This window comes from Vulpes lagopus, chromosome 10 (assembly GCF_018345385.1).
Source record: "Vulpes lagopus strain Blue_001 chromosome 10, ASM1834538v1, whole genome shotgun sequence".
NCBI lineage: Eukaryota > Metazoa > Chordata > Mammalia > Carnivora > Canidae > Vulpes > Vulpes lagopus.
Window position 1 is genome coordinate 13003886 of NC_054833.1, and position 20614 is coordinate 13024499.

The 20614-nt window shown below is 47.6% G+C and overlaps 2 protein-coding genes across 2 annotated transcripts in view; one reads left to right on the forward strand and one right to left on the reverse strand.

The window, feature by feature from the left end:
- LOC121499927 (60S ribosomal protein L10-like) lies at positions 1 to 8717 on the reverse strand. Its single transcript, XM_041771186.1, has 2 exons — positions 8601 to 8717; positions 1 to 777 (listed from the first exon to the last, which is right to left on the reverse strand). The coding sequence occupies exons 1-2, from the start codon at positions 8715 to 8717 to the stop codon at positions 325 to 327; spliced, it is 570 nt and encodes a 189-aa protein (XP_041627120.1). The 3' UTR covers positions 1 to 324.
- A 10202-nt stretch (positions 8718 to 18919) lies between these two features.
- Positions 18920 to 20614, forward strand: part of RANBP9 (RAN binding protein 9) — a 93883-nt gene continuing 92188 nt past the window's right edge. The window contains exon 1 of the mRNA XM_041772688.1: positions 18920 to 19635. Within this exon, the coding sequence (XP_041628622.1) occupies positions 19050 to 19635 (586 nt within the window). The 5' untranslated portion in view covers positions 18920 to 19049. The remainder of the gene's footprint in view (positions 19636 to 20614) is intronic.

Genomic DNA, 20614 nt, shown 5'->3' on the forward strand with positions numbered 1-20614 from the left:
GCTTGGTGAATAAGTTTATTATTGGCTTTATCTGAAAAATCTTCATAGAAAATTATGGTTTGGTTTATTAACTCTCGGCAGCCCGCTCCTGAGCTCTAAGGAAGCTTGCCTTCTTCTGAGCTACCCGATCTTTCTTCTGGGCAAGAGACATCTTAGGACGGTTCCACCTCTTCTTCTTAACTTCTTTCTTAGGCTTCTTCTCATAGACGGGATTCTCTCGTATAGCAGTGTGAGCTTTCTTTTTTCTTTTTTCTTTTTTTTTCTTTTTGACAGGAAGCAGGATTTATTGGTGGGCATGAAGAGGGTTCGGGTGGTGCAAGGTTCTCATGAGTGGAGAGCCCTCCATTTGTCCAAGGGGCCACGATTAGGGATGTATTTGACCCCACAGCCATCTGGGATGAGCTGCTTTTCGGCCACCATATCTTCAAATTCGTCCGCATTAAACTTAGCAAAGCCCCACTTCTTGGAGATGTGGATCTTCTGGCGGCCAGGGAACTTGAACTTGGCCCTGCGTAGGGCCTCAATCTCATGCTCCTTGTTCTGCAGCTTGGTATGGATGGACATGATGACTTGGCCAATGTGGACCCTGGCTACTGTGCCCTGGGACTTCCCAAAGGCACCTCGCATACCTGTCTGCAGCCTGTCAGCTCCAGCACAGGACAACATCTTGTTGATACGGATAACACGGAAGGGATGGAGCCGCACTTGGATGTGAAAACCATCTTTGCCACAGCTTTTCACCAAAAATGTGAAGCAGAAAAAACAACTGGCGTTATGCTATATATATTTAATTACAACTTTTTTTTTTTACTGGGCATCTTTTTATGTTAGTAGAATAAAATCTACCTCATTCTAACAGCGATATGGTGTTATCCGATTGGATGTATTTTTTTTTAAGTTTTATTTATTTAGTGATCTCTACACCCAACGTGGAACTTGAACTCGTGATCCTGGGATCATGCTCCAATGACTGAGCCAGCCAGGTGCCCCTGGATGTATCTTGATTTGCATCATTCCAATGGGTTTTTTCCCTATTTTTAAAATTGCGGTGAAATAGACATAACAAAATTGACCATTTTAACCATTTTTAAATGTACATTTCAGGGGCATTAGGTGCAGTCCATGGTCGTGCAACCATCACCATCATCCATCTCAAGAACATTTCCATCACCCTATCCTGCAATCGTATACCCACTAAGCATGAACTCCCAAGATCTCTGGACCCTGACAATCTCTATTCTCCTTTCTGTCCTAGTTCCTATCCTAGTTCCTCACATAAGTAGAATCCTACAACAGTTGCCCTTTTCTGTCTCCCGTGGATTTTTTTTTCCTGTGGCTTTCGAAGGACAACATCCTGCAGTATATACATTGAATCTTGAAATCTCTGAGTTGCTGCTGGTTGTTCCCTTCCATGGCCCAGGCAGGCATTAGGTCAGAGCTGCTGACCTAGGATGTGCAATCTCTGTAGGCTTCTGAATCTATAACTAACAAAACCCATCATCACTTGTCTTCTCTGAGTACCTACCCTGGGCTAGAAATAGGCTGAAGACCACAGGGTGTTCCATGAGATGGGAAGAATGACCCCCATTTTGCAGAGGCAGAAACTGTAGATCAGAGAGGTTCACTGCCCTGCCTGCTGTTGTTACTCAGGGATTTAGGGACCGAAGTAGATCATAGTTAGGTCTGATTCCATAGTTCCAGCCCCCTTTCCACTCCCAACTAGCCTGGCAAATGAAAAAGCAATTATTGGCAGTGTTTTTCAACAACAATCTGATGTAATACAGGTGGAACTTAAATTAAGCAAACCTGATAACTGAAGATTCAGATGCAGAGCCAAGATCATTGGGGTATTTGCTAACCAAAAGAATTCATCACAAAGCCTCTCTTGAACATAAGCTGTTCAGTTTTCCAGATAGGGACCATTTCCAACCACTTGTGTCTTTGAGAGTTGATTTCGACCTGATGGGGTTGCCTGGCCTCCTTTCCATGGGGTTTCTTCCTAGACACGAGAGAGAATGTTGATTTCGAATGGCACTCAGGTAAACAAAGGCCAAGGAGAACCTCGAGGAGCAGATCCTTACAGGGCTCACCCTGTCCTAAAAGCCTGCAGCCTTTCCCAGCAGCGTTTCGGGAGGAACAAGAATGCTCAGAGGCAACCACTGTGATCCCTGACACACTTAACACAGCCAACATGCTATCCGCTGGCCAACTAAATGGGCGAGTGGTATATATGCGTACATGTGCATCCAATTACTTTACAGAACCAGGCTCCAATGTTCTACTTTAAAAAAAAACAAAAACCAACATAATTTTAAGTTTGATGGGAAAATCCTCTAAAAATGGCTGTAACTATCACATCTAAAAATAGCCATTTCTTTCTCCTCCGAGGTGTCTTTTGTCTCTTGTTTTTGCCAAGAAAGAGCGCTGTTTACGTTTTGCCTCGCCCCCCTTCACGTGCTTCCAGTTGGGGATCCTCTTCACCAGGCTCACATGTTGTTTTGGCAGCCCGCGTGCATTCCTCCCGGCTTCCACCCCTTAAAGGAGCCCTGAGCAGAGCAGAACTGGGGCTGGCATCCCAGCAGTGGCGGCATGAGTGTACTGCATGTCGTGACTGCCTGATGTTCGGCTTGGAGTCTGTTTTGGCCAGCCGGGTCTTAGATCGGCCTGATTAGGGGAGGCTTGAGCATATCACCGGAATAGGAGGCACAACCCAAAGCCAGCCACTGTTATCATTCATTGTGAACACCAGCAAGAAAAAAAAAAGAGAACAGTAATCTGCACAAGGACCCTTGGAAGGTGCACTGATCAGAAGGTCAAGATTTGGGGCGCCTGGGTGGCTCAGTGGGTTAGGCGTCTGCCTTTGGCTCAGGTCAGGATCCCAGGGTCCTGTGATTGAGCCCCACTCGAGCCCCAACATTGGGCTCCCTGCTCAGGAGGGAGTCTGCTTCTCCCTTTCCCTTTGTTCCTCCCCCCACTCATTCTCTTTCCCTCTCTCTCTCTCTCTCAAATAAATAAAATCTTAAAAAAAAAAAAAAAAAAGTCAAGATACTCCAGATCTGATGTTTCTTAGTGACTTGGATCAAACTAGTTAACATTCTTGGGTGATGACTAATATCCACTCTCTATGCAGTTACTAGGGATTTTTTTTTTTTAAGATTTTATTTATTTGAGAGAGAGAGGGAGCATGAGAAGAGGGAGATAAAGAGAATCTCAAGCAGACTCCATACTGAGGATGGAGCCCCTACAACCTAGAGATCAGGACCTGAGCCGAAACCACGAGTCGGATGTTAAACCGACTGAGCCACCCAGGCGCCCCTAGTAGGGATTTTATTATAAGACAAACTTCTGATTTGTTATTACCAATAAGTCTGAAATTCAAATCATCTGTAGCTCCTTGCACTGAGTAGCTCTGAAGGGTGTTCAAGAAGCAACCCCCTTAACAGGGCTGTGACACAATTAGACTGAGTGAGGACACATGTCACTCTAGGGAGTTGTTCTGTTTTCTCATTGCAGCTGAGGATGCTGCCTTTGTTTTTTATTTTTCTTAAAAGATTTTATTTATTCATGAGAGACACAGAGAAAGAGGCAGAGACAGAGGCAGAGGGAGAAGCAGGTTCCCTGCGGGGAGCCTGATGCAGAACTTGATCCCAGGGCCCGGGATCACAACCTGAGCCAAAGGCAGACGCTCAACCACTGAGCCAACCAGGTGCCCAGATGCTACCTGTCTTAACTCAGACTCTGTATCAGAAGAATATCTTAATCTTTGCTCCCTCTTTTCAACTGATTCATAAATATAACTGTGCATCCACATTCAGTGAGACGCCTCTAAATTATGAGGCTCATATTATGTATAGAGTCCAGAAAAACGGGTATAAATGAAGCCACGTCTCCAGTTTTACATGCACATAGTTGGCCACCAATTTGGTGGTAGGGGAACTACAGTGCAGGTGGCTTCTGGGATCCATATATTCCAGAGAGATGGTGGTTACTATATATGCTAAATTATAATTCAGCACATATTTATTGAACATTTCAGCGCTGAGCTTGCCTTCAATTCAGAGACCTAACTAAACAAGAGAATAAGAGATGAAATACCTACCGGCCACTCTTCTGGCTAGGTTCCCATCTGTCTCTTTTTAGCCCAATCTCATGTGCCTACGCAGAGCGGCTGCTTTCAATCCTCATCAAGCATGTGATAGACACAATGAAGTATTATCTTTAAGGAACTCACTATCTAGTTCAGGAGGAAAGATGTGGGGGATCCCGGGGTGGCTCAGCAGTTTAGAGGATCCCTGGGTGGCTCAGCGGTTTAGCGCCTGCCTTTGGCCCAGGGCGTGATCCTGGAGTCCCAGGATCGAGTTCCACGTCGGGCTCTCTGCATGGAGCCTGCTTCTCCCTCCTCCTGTGTCTCTGCCTCTCTCTCTCCTCTCTATGTCTATCATAAATAAATAAATAAATAAATAAATAAATAAATAAATAAATCTTTTAAAAAAAGGAGGAAAGACGTGTATACATAAAAGAACTAGCGATCAGTACAAGGGCATATAGAATCAAGTGCTAAAATGTGACAAAGACGTGAGTATGGATTGGAATTTTAAAAGGAGATCAAATGGCTGGGCTCCAGTGATTGAGGGTCTCCTGTGGAAGAAGGAACCTCAGGACCTGGCCCTTGAGTAAAGGATTGCACTAATGCAAAGGACAGAGAAGTAGGCATTTCAGCCTGGAGAACAGATGTGCTCCAACAGAGCACAGGGGCAGAATAAAAGAGCTGTGCATGCTCACTTCTTTTTGTCCTTCCTTTATATATATATTTTTCTGCTGCTTAGAAAGCTCCTCCCATTCCAGCTAATAGACTACAAATTTATAGAATAGCCACTTGCACATTACACCATATGTTCAGGGAATGTATTGTACCTCCTCTCCCAACTTTGGAGGGAGAGGAAGACGAATTCTAGTTAACAAGGAAAAAATGGCATCATTAAAGAGAAATGTGCTGTTTTCCTTCTTTTCCCTTCCCTTTCTTTCCAAACAATTCAGACCGGAGGCATGAGATGGGGCTGGACATCCTGGTGTAGGGAGAGAGGGTTAGCTGGGTTGGGGCAGATCTCCAGCAAGGTGAAGAGGGCCACCATGCAAGGGGAGGCATGACCAAAACAGGAGTCAGAGCCCCTAAGAGTGAGGGGGCATCCCTATGCAGAGTGGCTCCATGTGTGTGTCAGGGTCTGAGGATGGTGACCGAGGCATCTTCACTGGAGGGCAGCCAGACAAGGGAGTGGAGAGCCTGAGCAGAGGGGAAAGATCTATAGTGGAGAAGGAGTGGCAGTAGAGACAAGGAATTGATATAATACGTGAATAAATATATAAAGGTTTCTCACCACTGGGGGAAGGAAGTCACAAACATGGGAGAGAAAAAAACCACAAATGAACAGTGTGGTATTATATTGGAAGTGGATGTAGTAGTAATGACGCATGGTTTGAGAGATTGGATAGGTAGATGGAAGGGATAGATAGATGGACAGATAGACAAAAATATAAACCTAGATGTACATATGCATGTGTGTATCATGGCAGACAGACTACAGGATGCCCCCTTGACTCTATCACTTGGTAAGGTGATTATAGTATGAAGCCCCTAGGATGGTCCCCAATCATACATACTTCCTGGCACTCACGAGTTTGGCTAAGTCCCTCCACTCGATTGTGGCAAACCCCATGACCTGCTTCTAACCAATAAAGTACAGCAAAGATATCATAGGATGTCATTACTGTGATTATGCTACACAAGATTGTCATGTCCGCCTTGCTTGGAGACTCTCTCCCTTGCTGGCTTTGATGAAGCAAGCTGCAGTGTTGTCAGTGGTTCTGTGGAGGAGCCCACAGGGCAAAGAACTGAGGGTGGCCTCCAGCCAACAGCCACAGAGAAACCAAGGCTCTCTGCCACCACAGGAGCTTGGAAGTGGGTCCCTCCCCCAGCTAAGCCTGGAGAGAAGATCACAACCCCAGACCTACTTTGTGAGATCCTCGAGCAAAGGAGACAGCTAAGCCATGCCAGGATTCTGGACCTCGGAAACTATGAGATAATAAGTGGATATTGGCCTAAGTCGCTAAGTTTGTGGTATCCGTTATGCAGCAGTGGATAACTAGTACATGTAGTATAGCTACCTTAGCTGTCCCTGAGAAGGCCTAAGAGCAACAAAACTCCTCCAAATCTGGGCTTCAAATGTCATTTCCAACAGAAAGCAACTATGGCTTCTCAGAGAAATGATTAATTCCAAGGTGGCAGCATGGAAAGTACAAGGTGAATCTGAAACATCCTCTTGTACAAGAGAGTAAGAAAATGCTCAAAGAAGAATGGGGGCGTGTCAAAAGGACATGGGGCGCCCACTAGCCAAATCAGGAGTACGTTGAGCATCAAAATAAATGATAAAAGTGGTGGTTTATGAACCTATGGAATAAAATGGGAGGCCATGCATTGATAGATACATAAATAATGAGTTTACGAATTAAAAGTTTGATAAGGAATGAGTTATTTAGCTCATTTCAAAATACTTCCTCATAAAATACTAATCAACTATAAAGAGGAAATGAGGGGATCCCTGGGTGGCGCAGCGGTTTGGCGCCTGCCTTTGGCCCAGGGCACGATCCTGGAGACCCGGGATCGAATCCCACGTCGGGCTCCTGGTGCATGGAGCCTGCTTCTCTCCCTCTGCGTGTGTCTCTGCCTCTCTCTATCTCTGTATCATAAATAAATAAAAATTAAAAAAAAAAATAAAGAGGAAATGAGTAACTTTATAGCGGAGAAGCCTGGCAGATGCCACCTTTATTTTTTTTTTTAATTTTTATTTTATTTTATTTATTTATGATAGGCACACAGTGAGAGAGAGAGAGAGGCAGAGACATAGGCAGAGGGAGAAGCAGGCTCCTTGCACTGGGAGCCCGACGTGGGATTCGATCCCGGGTCTCCAGGATCGTGCCCTGGGCCAAAGGCAGGCGCTAAACCGCTGCGCCACCCAGGGATCCCAGATGCCACCTTTATTAAACAAAGTCAACGTCATCATTAGTGGGAGACACTGAAATCATGCGGTGCCTAAAATGCACCGAGAACACAGAGACATTTGTATGATATTCGTGCCCAAGATGCGGAACCTGAATCTTCCCAGGAGGATACTCCAGACAGACCCAAAATGGGAGACACTATATATATATTAAAAAAAAAACTGTCAATAAAAAAACAGGTGTCAGGATCAAGCACATTGAAGAGACTGAGTCCATGGCTATGGGCACACGACAATTAACTGCAACATGTGGTTCTGATCTGGACCCTTTGGCTGTAAACAACAGTATTGGGACAATTGTCCAAACGAATAGAGTGTGACGAGTAGGCGGTAGTAATGCATTAGTGATTCTTTCCTTATCACGATGGTCCTCCTTTGGTTATGTAGAAGAATATCTTTGTGGGAATTTTACACTAAAGTATTAGGACGTAATAGGGCATTACGTCGGCAGCTTATCATCAAGTGGCTCCATTAAAAAAAAGTTCTTTGTGCTGCATTTCCAACTTTCCTATAACCCTGAGACTATTTCAAAATAAAAAAAAAGAAGAAATTCTAGTCTAGGAATTCTCAAGCTACTGAGAATGGTCCCCAGATGAGTAGCAAGAGCCTCACCTGGGAATTTGTTGGAAATGTAACAAATCTTGGATCTATGGATCCATAGATCTATGTCTTGGGTCATTCTGATGCACTCTAAACTTCGAGAACCACTGCACCTGTCCATTTATTCCAGACAGTGGAGTCTTGAGTGGAATTTCCACTACCGAACACAAAAAGAGTGATCTTTTTGAATTCCAGCCCCAGTTTCCATTGGTGACCCATTACAAAGATGACAAAGTAGAAACGAGAAAAAGAAAAGGGAAGAATAGATTTTAAAACTGTTTGAAAAAAGATATAAACAGAATCGTAAAATACATTCCTTTGTGACTGGCTGCCTACAATTAGCATAACATTTCAAGGTCCTTCTCTGTTATAGCCTGTGCCCTGAACCTCATTCCTTTTTATTGCTGAGTGACGTTCCATGGTATGAATATACCACATTTTATTTATCTGTTCATCCATTGATGGACAGTTACTTGGTTTCTACCTTTCGGCTATCTCCTATGAATATCCATGCACAAGCTTTTATGTGGACATGTGTCTTCATTCCTCTTGTGTATGTACGTAGGAGTAGAATTGCCAGGTCACAGGGTACCTCTATGTGTAACCTTCTGAGAAACTGCCATACTGGTTTTCACAGTGGCTGGCTGCCCTGTTTTACGTTCTCACTAGCTGTGGATGAGGGTTCCAATTTCTCCACATTTCTTGCCAACACTTGAGATGAGTATGTAATCTTTGCAGCATGATCAAATGATGAGAAACTTTATTCTGAGAATCAAAATCAATGAGGTGCTTATAAAGACCCAGAATCAAAGATTAGCAAACTAGCTTGGGGTAAGGGGAAGGGTTTAAGGATTGCCTACCGGAGGTGAGACACTCTAAAGGAAGTAGACTCTTCTCAGGTGTTTCTCCTGGTTGGGTTAAGTAAATGGGGCACCTATGACTCACCTTTACCTGGCAAGCCGGTAAGTAGATCAAGATCTCTAGATCCGGTTCTACAAGCAGGGCAGCATGACTGAAATGTCGGGTGCTTCCAATTGTCAATGGTGGGCAGAGGCAAATCATAACAGTTTTTGTCTCCCCAGTGAACCAGGTGGATGTGAGACAGCAAAGCACATCCAAGACATCTGTAATCGGCCTGAATTTCCAGCTCTGACCTCAGTGCTGCTGTTAGGCCTAACTGGTGACCCATTAACCAGGTCTCACCCCTTCCCCAGAAGGGGTTTGTTTCTCCCATGTAGGGTTTTTCAAACATTATGATTTTAATCCCCGTATGCACTCTTCCCCTTACGGTTCCCACTGTTCTCTGTTGTTACATACCTCACCTGGGTCACTCTATTACGGGATCTATCAGGTTCCTGGAGGTATCTGAATGTGCACATCCTGCTTAGGATGATGCCTTAGTCAAATGTTAAAACCCTGGCCAGTCATTGAGTAAAATATCATTGTCGTCATCAGAAAGCAAATAGTCACGTATCTACACTGCATCATCAACAAGAAGCAATTATTAAGCGGATAATTGTGCAACATGCCACACAGAGAACAATAAATAGATGTGAACTGTGCCTACGAGGATCTTACAGACTAAAATAAACCACACTGACACAGACAGACATTCATGTGGCCAACAGAGAATGGAAAAAGACCTACAGACCGTGAAAATAAACACGATATGAGGTCAGCGCTGAGCTTATAACTGTACTGGGCTCCCAGATGCTCCCTAAAAACAGATTTCTTTACAAAGGCACTCTTCTTCCCAGATTATTCCTATTAGAACCTGAAAGTATTTGCTGATGATATCTCCCCAATGTGATTTGCAAGACTCGGGAATTTCCAACTCTCCAGTAATGCAAACATGTTTTTTTTTTTTTCTTTCAGAGAATTCTCTTATGGCAAATGTATGATCATCATTGAAGTGATCAGCTGTGTGATTAGAAATGCAATCTGAAGCGGAGCCCACACATGCTATTAGTATTAGTACCCTGATCAGTTTCCATTACCAGCCAATTCAGCCATCCCAGGCTGCTGGGAGGGTTAGTTGCCAGGGGTTCACCCTGCGCCCTTCTCCAGAGGATTGCCCTTGCCTGTAGGGAGTCTCTTTGCCCAGAGATGCTGGGATGTTATGCTCTCACCCCGGGAGGGAGTTGGTCTGCAGCTAATGAGTGATTAACACATGTTGTAAAAGTCCTGGACTCTTGCCCAAGGTGGGGCAATGCTGCAGTGCTATACATACTTCAGAGCTCCCTGTGGGGTCAGGCGGAAGCCAGACTTCACTGGACACTCATCTTTGCCTGGCTTCTTCCCCTGCACTACCCTGCTTCCCTTACTCCCTTACACGTGGCACTTGACAGTACTGTCTCAAAAAATCACTTGCATCAGAAACCCCAACTCAATAAACAAAGAAAAAAGACAAACATAAAAACAGACTCTTAGATATAAAGAACAAACTGGTGGTTGCCAGAGGGAAGGTAGGTGGGAGGATGAGTGGATGAAGGGAATTAAGAGTGCACTTATGATGAGCACTGGGTAATGCATAGAGAAGTGTTGAATCAAGGGTGCCTGGGTGGCTCAGTCAGTTAAGCATCTGCCATCAGCTCAGGTCATGATCCCAGGGTCCTGGGATTAAGCCCTTCATCGGGTTCCTTGCTCCATGAGGAGCTGGCTTCTCCCTCCGCCTGCTGGTCCCCCTGATTGTGCCCACACTCTCAGTCTGTCAAATAAATAAATAAAATTGTCAAAGAAGTGTTGTATCATTATATGGTACACCTAAACTAATATCACAATGTACATTAATTATACTGGAATTAAACGATTTTTTAAATTAAAAAAGAAAGAAAGAAACTCCATCTCAGGCTTTGCTTCTAGGAAACCTGATATAAGACAACTGTCCTATCCTACAAAATTATCCTTATGGGGTCAGACTTTCATATAGTCGTTAAAGCATGATACACATCACATTAGGCATGTAATGGTTAAAAGGTAACAGCTCTGAGCTGTGGTGGCCAAGGTGACCCTCCAATAGTGTCCTTTTTTTTTTTTAATTTTAAAGATTTTATTATTTATTTGAGAGAGAGAGAGAGAGAGTGCAAGAGAGAGCACGAAGGGTGGGGAGAGCCAGAGGGAGAGTGAGAAGTGGACCCTGCCAAGCCAGGAGCCTGACTCAGGACTCCATCCCAGGACCCCAAGATCATGACCTGAGCTGAAGGCAGATGCTTAACAACTGAGTCACCCGGGTGCCCTTCTAATAGTGTCCTTAAGGCTGTTTTGTGGCATTTATGCTTCTGCCCAGTAAAAGAGACAATTTCAATTCATACCGCAGTCATAAAATTACTTTCCCATCAAATCAGAGTGCTTATAACTCCTTCCTTTACTGAAATGCAATCAGAACCCAGAGAGAGAGAGAGAGAGATGATGCTAAGCTATAAAATTATGAAAAGTAGTGAGCCTAGATTTGCCTTATTGAGGTATATAATTAACATGACACACGAGCTCTGAATCTTACAGCAGAGTACATTCAAGTAAAAAGCACTGCAATTTTGATGAGGGAAATGTGTTAATGGATCACTCTGGCTTCCACAACACATAGTATACTTAATCTTCTTAACAACTTTGTGCAACTTTTTTTCTCCAGAACCTAATAAGTTTGAAGTCTATGTGTGCAATCGTTTCCTAGGCTGCGTGACGAATGCTGGAAAATTTGATGACTTAAAACAACAGTTTATTCTCTCACAGTCCTGAAGGCCAGAAGTCAGAGATAGAGGTATTGGCAGGCTGCACGCCTTCCATTTCTGGAAGAGAAATGGCTCTCTTCTGGCTTCCGGTGGATCTTGGCATTCCTGGACTTGTGGTTGCATCTCCCCCTGCTCCAACTTCACATCGCCTTTTCTGCCTCTCTTAGGAGGACATTTGCCATGGGATTTAGGGCCCACCATGACAATCCAGGATCATCTCATTGCAAGATCTTTAGTCATATCTGCAAGGACCCTCTTTCCAAATAAGGCCACATTCATGTTCACAGGTGGATATGTTTTGGGGTGCTGTTTTTGGGTCAACTACAGGTGTGCGTGTGTGTATAAACCACCACGCTGAGATGAAGAGGGATGCGCACCACTGAAGAATCTAACCAGGGCAGTACTTACACACTATGCTCAACATTGAATACCCACAATCTTGACTCTTTAGAAGCAGCCCAGAGGGTGGGGGGATAAGGTAACTGGGTGACAGGCATTAAAGAGGGAACATGATGAGATGAGCACTGGGTGTTACACTATGTGTTGGCAAATTGAATTTAAATAAAATATTTTTTAAAAAGTGAGAAAAAAAAAAAGCAGCCCAGAATCTTGACATAATTCAGGTTTTCAATTTTGCCAAGCACAAATTGCATCACACATGGGATGAGGTTAGTGCACTATTCAGAAATAACCACTTGATCACTGAATAGCCATCCAACATCTACATGTTAGTGCAGCTTTGTTGTTCCCTAACCATGTAGATTATTATCATACTTACCGAATTTTATAGGGTAGCATACTCTGCGATGGTGGGATTTTGGAGCTTAAGGATTTAGAAAGGTCTTTGGTCTCTTAAGAATGCTGATGATTGGGGATCCCTGGTTGGCTTAGCGGTTTGGCACCTGCCTTCGGCCCAGGGCGTGATCCTGGAACCCCGGGATCGAATCCCAGGATCGAGTCCTGTGTTTGGCTCCCTGCATGGAGCCTGATTCTCCCTCTACCTCTCTCTCTCTCTCTCTCTCTCTGTGTGTGTGTGTGTGATGAATAAATGAATAAAATCTTAAAAAAAAAAAAAAAAGAATGCTGATGATCGATTATCCATGGGGAAATTTTCGGACACAAAGCACATATGAGTGACTGAGATCGTAGGAGACAGGCCAGTAATTCCTAGCAAATGCCACTCCTTTAAATAATTGATATCCATTTATAAGTTAAATATTTGTAAGATAGACTGATCACAGCTGAAGCAGAAAACTACTAAATAAGTCTTTGAAATAGTTTATGTTGCTTTCCAAATACAGATGTTCTGACATCTTTGAAGCATTATGATTTAGAAAGCCTCGCATAGTGCTTGGCATATTTTTTCCTTGCATAGCATTAAAAGCACTTAAGGAAAACAAACAAAAATGTTTAAAAAATTAATTACTGAGCATAAAATGATATATAGCAATGATGAAGGAAACAGTGAATTGCAAAATAAATTGCTTCACTAAATTACTTTCTTCCTATACTTACTTAGATTGCAAATTACACCTTGCACCTTCTTGGAGGACCATCATGATAAAAAAAAATGTATGTATGTGCATTAATTATGTCCATGCAGTAACTCAGGTAACCAAAAAAACTCAGATTGAAAAATTAACTCATCTTACTTAGAACAATGGAGTGAGCTGGAGAATTACTTTTCCTGGGATATTAGAAACATAGCCATGTCACTAGTATAGCACTTTCCAAACTCGATCTGAAAAGCAATGTTGGGTAAAAGCAATGTTCTTGGGGGAAGCCTGGGTGGCTCAGTGGTTGAGCATCTTGCCTTCAGCTCAGGTCATGATCCCAGAGTCCTGCATCGAGTCCTGCATCAGGCTTCCCACAGGGAGCCTGCTTCTCCCTCTGTCTATGTCTCTGCCTCTCTCTGTGTGTCTCTCATGAATAAATAAATAAAATCTTTTTTAAAAAAGCAATGTTCTTTCCCACAAAACTATAAACTCCTTGAAGGCAAGGACCTTAAGATTCTTTTCTAGAAATGTCCACATGCTGCCCAGCACTGTGTATTGCATATAATAGATACCCAATAAATGATGGCTGATATGCAGCCCATCTCTTAGGGAGGTAGGGGGCTAACCCATAGTGTGTAGGTGAGTAATAGCCCTCCGTGATGTCTAGCACTTTGGGGAATTAATCATCATTATCCTTTAAGGACCCATCTATTTTTTTTCTCTTCTATTTTTTTCTACTTTTGTCTTTTATTGCCATAGATTGTCTGTGTTCCCCTCCCCGAAATTCGTATGTTGAAGTCTAATCCCCAACGTGATGGTATTTGGATGTGGGGCAGTGGGGGGATAGTTAGGGCACGAAGGTGGATCCCAGATAGGATTAGTGCCCTTAGAAAACAGAACGCAGAGCTCTCCCTAGCCTCATTCTGCTGTTTAAGGACACAGTGAGAAGATAGCCATATAGGAACCAGGAAAAGGGCTCTCACCGGACACTGAATCTGCAGGTGCTTTGATCTCGGACTTCCCAGTCTCCAGAACTATGACGAATAGACATCAGTTGTTTATGAGTTGTCCAGTCTATGGTATTTTATGATACCAGCCCAATGGAGTGAAACAGCATGCCTTTGGCTGCCTGCATGGCATAGAATCCACCCAACTAAAGGGCGTTTCCTAGGCTAATAGGAGGCACTGCCTGGAACTCAGGGAAATTCTGGGGCAGGCTTCCCATTTTATGAATCCTTCAAGAACCTGATCACACTTATCCAATAAGCACAAAGGGAGACAGTGCAGAGGAAGTGAGTTTCTGAGCTTCCTAGGAAGCTCTGCTCCTGCCTGTTATTACATTTTGCATGTACTTTTCATGGCACTGTGAGGAAACTAAGAGGGAACCTAAAAATCCATATGGAAGAAAAAAAAATATGTGTTTTGACAGATGAAAGAGGAGTTACAGTAGACTAGAAAAAGCAGAAGGAAAAAGTAAGAGAAGAAAACAGATTAATGGTAGATTAACTTGTTAGCCTGGCTCTTAAAGTCAGAATTACAGTTTTTGTTCAAATTCTTCTAGATCCGATTAATAAAACATACAGTTTCCTCTAAATTTAATAACTTCTGGGCTTTCCCATTTATTTTATTAATGTACACTGATTATAACTGTTTTATTCACACATGAATAGGAAATAATACATTTGTGTCCTTCCGTGTGAGTCTACAGATCCTTTTCATCCTGAACCCAAAGTCCCAGGGATCCTGTCTCTGGGTTTGTGGTCATAGGCAGTACCACCTCCCTGGCCTGGCTGAGATAGGATGCAAATCGTCCTCATTAGATTTTGTCTACCTAGGCTTGGACTCTGAAATCTCTGTTCGTCCCCTCGTATCACTCCCTCCCCTTGAATGTAGGCTGGACCTAGTGAACCCAGAGTGACTGACTCACTTAGTAACTTGCTTTGAACAAACAGATCAAGGCAAAAGTGATGGGATGGCACTTCTGTGATGAGGTTACAAAGGAGTGACTTCCACCCTGCTGCTACTGCTGTCTTGGCTGGCACCCTTTGATGACACAAACTGTTTTTGTTGGGGAGGCCCCCATGCCAAGGAACTGAGGGCCACTTCTGGCCAATAGCCAGCAAGAAACTGAGGCTCTTAGTCAGTCCTATGGCCTCAAGGAATCAAATCCCACCAATAACCAGGTGAGTAAGCTTAGAAGTAGATCCTTTCAGGTTTCGGGATGAGGGCAGCGCAGCTGACACCTTGACTGCTCACAAGAGACCCTAATGCAGAGGGTTCTGTTAAGTTGGGCCAGATTCCTAACCCACAGAAACCGTGCAATATGTTATTGTTTTAAGCCACTAAGTTTGGGGATGATTCTCCAAGCAGCAATAGATAACTAATACAGACCCTAAAACCATACTCTGGATCTTGGATACTTTGCCATCACATTTTCCAGTACCCAGAAGGATGCCGTCATGAATATTTACTGAAACTGTCTGGCCAGCATCTGATCCTCTTTCCTAGTACTGGGAAATCTTCAACTATGGGCATTGGTGGCCCTTTGTCCACTAGGGCAATGCGTTCTAAACTTTTTCATGTCATGCCGTGTATAAAAAATGAATATGATGTGTAAAGTACTCTATGAATGCATGAGGTTGCTCCCTTCCAGAAACGACCAGCTCTGCAGGCTCTAGGCACTTCAGGCCTACCGTGAGCTGATGGCATCAATCTCAGCACCTCTATAGACCATCCATAGGGGAGGCTGGGAATCTCTGCTCCGGGCAGCCCCTGGTGTGGTTACGCAACAGTTTGTCAACTTTCAAACTTGAATGAGCTTGAAAAGATTGCGGGTCACAGAGAGGGGAGTCTAGGTGGTGGAGGTGGCATCTGATGGTGGCTGCTGTGACCAGTGGTGGGGCCCTGGCCGGTATATTTATGCTGCTTGACCCCCTCTGGCCTTTGTTTTCAGGCCTGGTTGTCAATTCTGAGAACCATGCAGTATCTTTCCAGTAAATTCCTTCTGCTTAAGAGAGCTATTGTTTGCTACCAAGAACCTCAGCAGGTAGATATATATCAATATTATAGCGATACAGGACAAAGACTGGAAATAGGTACAAAAAGACTGTGGACAAGTCCAAGGCTAATGGATTTTTAACACCTGTATTTCTATGTACGAGTCTAATATTTTCATTAAATTTTTTAATATTATTTTCACAGTATTTCAAAGAGGTTTACTTTTAATGACATATTATAATTGCCCATTATAGAAACATTTTGTGATTTTTTTTTTCATTCCCATCTTTTTGGTAACAATTTTGGCAACGCGTAATTATTGTATAGGCATTTCCCATGTAGCACATCATCAGATCTCTTCCATGTCTTCAAAACCATATTTTTAAGGAAATGTATACTATTTATTTCAGACTGGGCCTGTGCAAGGGGCCCAGAGGGAGGAGGTCTGAAATTGGGCCCAGTATCCATTGACCACATCAGAAGAAAGGAGTGCCTTTTTCTAATTGGTTGGCCTCCTTCTTTTGGCAATTTCACTGCCCAGAGGGTTGCATTTAAGATAAAATTCAAACCAATGTGCTAAATGTGCTCCTGCAGTCCTAATCCTTTTGAGCGGTATATATGACAATTTCTTCAACTAGGCTTTTCATGTTGGGCATTTCATTTACTTGCATATTTCATCTAGTTCTCGTTGAACATTTTTAGGCCTAAGATTCTTCCACATTTTATTTTATTTTTTTAAAGATTTTATTTATTTATTCATGAGAGACACAGGCAGAGGGAGAAGTGGGCTCCCTGCAGGGAGCCCGATGCGGGACTTGGTCCTGGGTCTCTAGGGTCAGGCCCTGGGCCGAAGGCAGGTGCTCAACCCATGAGTTGACCCAGGCATCCCTCTTCCACATTTTAGATTTGTTACTTGTCCTTGACTTTTTTTTTTGGCAGAAGTCAAAAGGCACGAATATCTTTATGTCTCTTTATAAATTTCACCAAATACGTGGCTTTCTAAAATGACATTGCTATTGTTTCCTTCCACCTTTCTTATGAAAAAGTGGCTATTTCACAGCATCCTCCCCCAAAAGTGAGGTCATTAATTTCTTGAGGTCATTTGTTCGGAGAGCAGCCAGTTACCCCTTAAAAAAGCTTCTAACAAAATATCAGACACTTTTATTCTCTCGACGGCTCCTAGAATACGTAAGGTTCTAAACGTCCTCTACGGGCGCGGACAGAGAAAAGTACATCTTCCTAAATAAAAACTTGATGACTATTCCAAGAAAGTTTGATGAGGCTTGGAGCCCATTTACTCAACCTTGATTAGCCAACATTTAAAAGGAGTTTGGCTTACACTTAACTCATTGTTACTGTAACGTAAATGAAAGTTTTAGAACAATTTAAATACAATGACATCATGTAATTTAAAATGCAGTGGCTTGGAAAAAGTCATCAAACAACAGGTTAGAATTATTGGATATTTTTATTAGAGAACAACAGGGCATCAAGTTGTCTGGGCAATTGAGGGAGAAATTGGACTGAATGACTTTATTAGTTCTGGCCAGACATTAGGGGCCTTCAATTAAACAATCATTTACCTACCGTCTTCAAGACAAAATAAATAATTCTCTACGCAGCAAACCATTCGTTCCTTGCTTATTTGGCCACACGATTCAGCATCACAGTGACTTTGGGAGCAAACAAAACGCCAGAATTTATAGCTCGTAGTTTACACGCGTCGAGATGGACTTTTTCCAGCTTAAGGGAAGGAGGGTCCAAACAAAGCCAAGTGGCGAAAACAAGCCGGTAACGCGAGGGCGGGTGAGGGAGCAACACCGGGCAAGTCGGGCCAAATCAGGCCAAGCAGAGGCCCTCGAGTGGGAACTGCCAAGTAGGAAGTCCCGTTTCTGACTCTGCTGACCTCGGTGAATATTTCCTCGTTTTTTGTTTTAAATGTGCACGATTCGTTGCTACCTCACAGAGGCCCGTTACGAGACACCAACGAGCCTGTGGAAGCGCCGGCCACGGGCGCGCTCGGGTCCTGGGTCCCGGGGGTCGCGTCCCGCTCCCGCAAGGCCACGGCGCCCTCGTCCGCGTCCCCGCGGCACCTTCGCTGGGGGCCCTCGTGGGAGCGGTCGATAAAGTGACCGGCGCTGTACGCGGGAGACTTTGCCTTCGGAAACGGTGTCCAGGCCCCACGCGGGGAGTGTCCCGGGGACGGAGATCCGCGCGCAACGACAGCGCAGTGGGTTCCCAGGGGGACGCGGCGGGCGGGGGCCTGCGCCCGGGCTCGCGCGGCCGAGCGGGGCCGCTCCCTCGGGGCCGCAGCCCTCGGGGCGGACGTGGCCCCCGGAGCCCGCGGGCCGGGCTCGCCGCTGCCCCAGCCGGGCTCGATTACTTTCGCCTGGGCGACCAGCAGCCCCGCCGCTGCAGCGGGAGCCCTCCGGCGGCGGCGGGGGGAGGGGGATGGGGGAGGTGGGGGAGGTGGGGGAGGTGGGGCGACGACAACAAAAAGAAGTAAAGTAGGAGGAGATTCTCCGGGGGTCGGGCGGACCGACCCCGCCCCGGAGGAGCGCTCCGCCGCTCGGGCCGCGCGCCTCGGCGCCCCCCCGCGGGCTCCCCGCCCCGCCCCGCTCCGCCCCACCCCCCCGCGGGCTCGGCTCCCGCCCCTCGCGCTCCCCCCCGCCCCGCCTGGACCCCCCCGGGCCCGCCCCCCGCGCTCCCCGGCCCCGCCCCCCGCGCTCCCCGGCCCCGCCCCCGCGCCCCCCGGCCCCGCCCCCCGCTCCCCCCGCCCCTCGCGCCTCCGTCCCCGCCCCCTCGCCCAGCGCCGCCCGCGCGCAGCGTCTCGCGCCGGCCCGGCCCGCCCGCCGGGAAGCAGCCGCGAGAGCAGCGGCCGCCGGGGCCGCCACCGCGCCTCCCGCGCCCGCGCCCCGCCGCGCCCCCGCCCCCGCCCCGCCCCGCGCCGCCGGCCCCCGCGCCCGCAGCCCGGCCGACGCTCCCTCGGGCCCCCCGCCCCGCGGCCCCGGGCCCCAACCGCCGCGCTCTCCGTCGGCGCGCGGCCCGCCGCCTGCTTCCGGGGCGGGCGGACTGGGCGCCTGGTGCCGGCGGCCGCAGCGACAGCGCCCCCGGGAAGCAGAGGAGGAAGGAGCCCAGAGGTGGAGGTGGCCGCAGGCTGAGTCGCGGCCGGGATGTCCGGGCAGCCGCCGCCGCCGCCGCCGCCGCCACAACAACAGCAGCAGCAGCAGCAGCAGCTGCCGCCGCCGCCGCCGCCGCCGGCCGCCGCGGCCCCCGTCCCCGGAGTCGTCCTGCCGGCGCCCCCGGCCGCCAGCGCCGGCTCCTCTCCGGCCGGCTCGCCCGGCGGCGGCGCGGGGGGCGGCGGCTTGGGGGCCGCGGCGGCCGCCCTGCTCCTGCACCCGCCGCCGCCGCCGCCGCCGCCCCCCGCCGCCGCCGCCCCGCCGCCGCCGCCGCCGCCGCCGCCGCCTCCCCCGCCGCCCGCCGCGGCCGCCGCCCCCGCCGGCGCGCCCCCCGCGCCCCCGGGCCTCGCCGCGGGCCCCGGCCCGGCCTCGGCGCTGGCGGCGGGCAGCAGCGCCGCGGCCCCCTTCCCGCACGGGGACTCGGCCCTGAACGAGCAGGAGAAGGAGCTGCAGCGGCGGCTGCGGCGCCTCTACCCGGCGGTGGACGAGCAGGAGACGCCGCTGCCGCGCTCCTGGAGCCCGAAGGACAAGTTCAGCTACATCGGCCTGTCTCAGAACAACCTGCGGGTGCACTACAAAGGTGCGGGGGCGGCGGCGGGGGCGGCGGCGGGGGCGGGGGCGCCGGGGCCTCGGGCTGCTCGCGGCTGCCGACGCCAGGCCGGGAGGGGGCACCCCGCGGGGGTCCGGCATGACAGGACGCAGCTCGCTTTGCGCTGTCCCCGGAAGCCGAATCTTAGGGCTCGGGTGCAGGAATCCGGGGGCCCGGAGTTGGGTTACATTGTTCTCCAGGTGCTGGTGGGTCAGGCGGTCTCCCCTTACGTGCGGGGCGGAGAGGCGCGATCCTGAGGTAGGATTTCCGACTACGGAGAGCGGGGGCGGGGGCGGGGGCTGCGTCCGGAATTAGGCCAGGGGTGGTGCGGGCGGACAGCGGGGGCTGCGGCCCCAAGTTCGCCGTCAGGGTCTCCCCCTCGCAGCAGCTGGAGGGTAAGAGCCGAGCCTCACGAGTCGGGGTTTGCTCCGGGGGGACGCCCGCCGCCACGGATGGGAAATGCCCCCCCACCCCCCCTTTACGTGCTGCTGTGCGGTGAAGTCTCGTGGAAAACGGGTATTTTGAAGCGTTCTTGGAGGGCATTTTGAAGAAAGCTGGCTTACGTTTTACACCTGCAGTTAAAGAAATAAGAACGATGACGGTGGTGATAAAACGGCCCTAGGCTTGTGCTTGGCCCCCCTCCTCCCTCACCTGCCTCCTCGGCTTATCTTAAAACAAAGCTCCAAGCAGATGAGTTTTCATATTAAATTAGATTATACATTTGCTCTGAGGGTCTTTTTTCTTTTTTCTTTTTTTTTTTTGAAATGTAGCCCAGATTCATAGCATGCAGTCAAGTTTACTTGTCTGGGAGAAAACAGGATCAATCTAACGCATCCGTCCGTCTGGAAACAAATGCAGTTTTTAGGCCCCAAACCTGAGGCAGGAGCTTTTACATTCAAAGCAGACTCCCCTTTTGATTGGCTACAAAGGAAGGGCCTTAATCAGATCCTAGTTGACAGGGGCAGAGGGG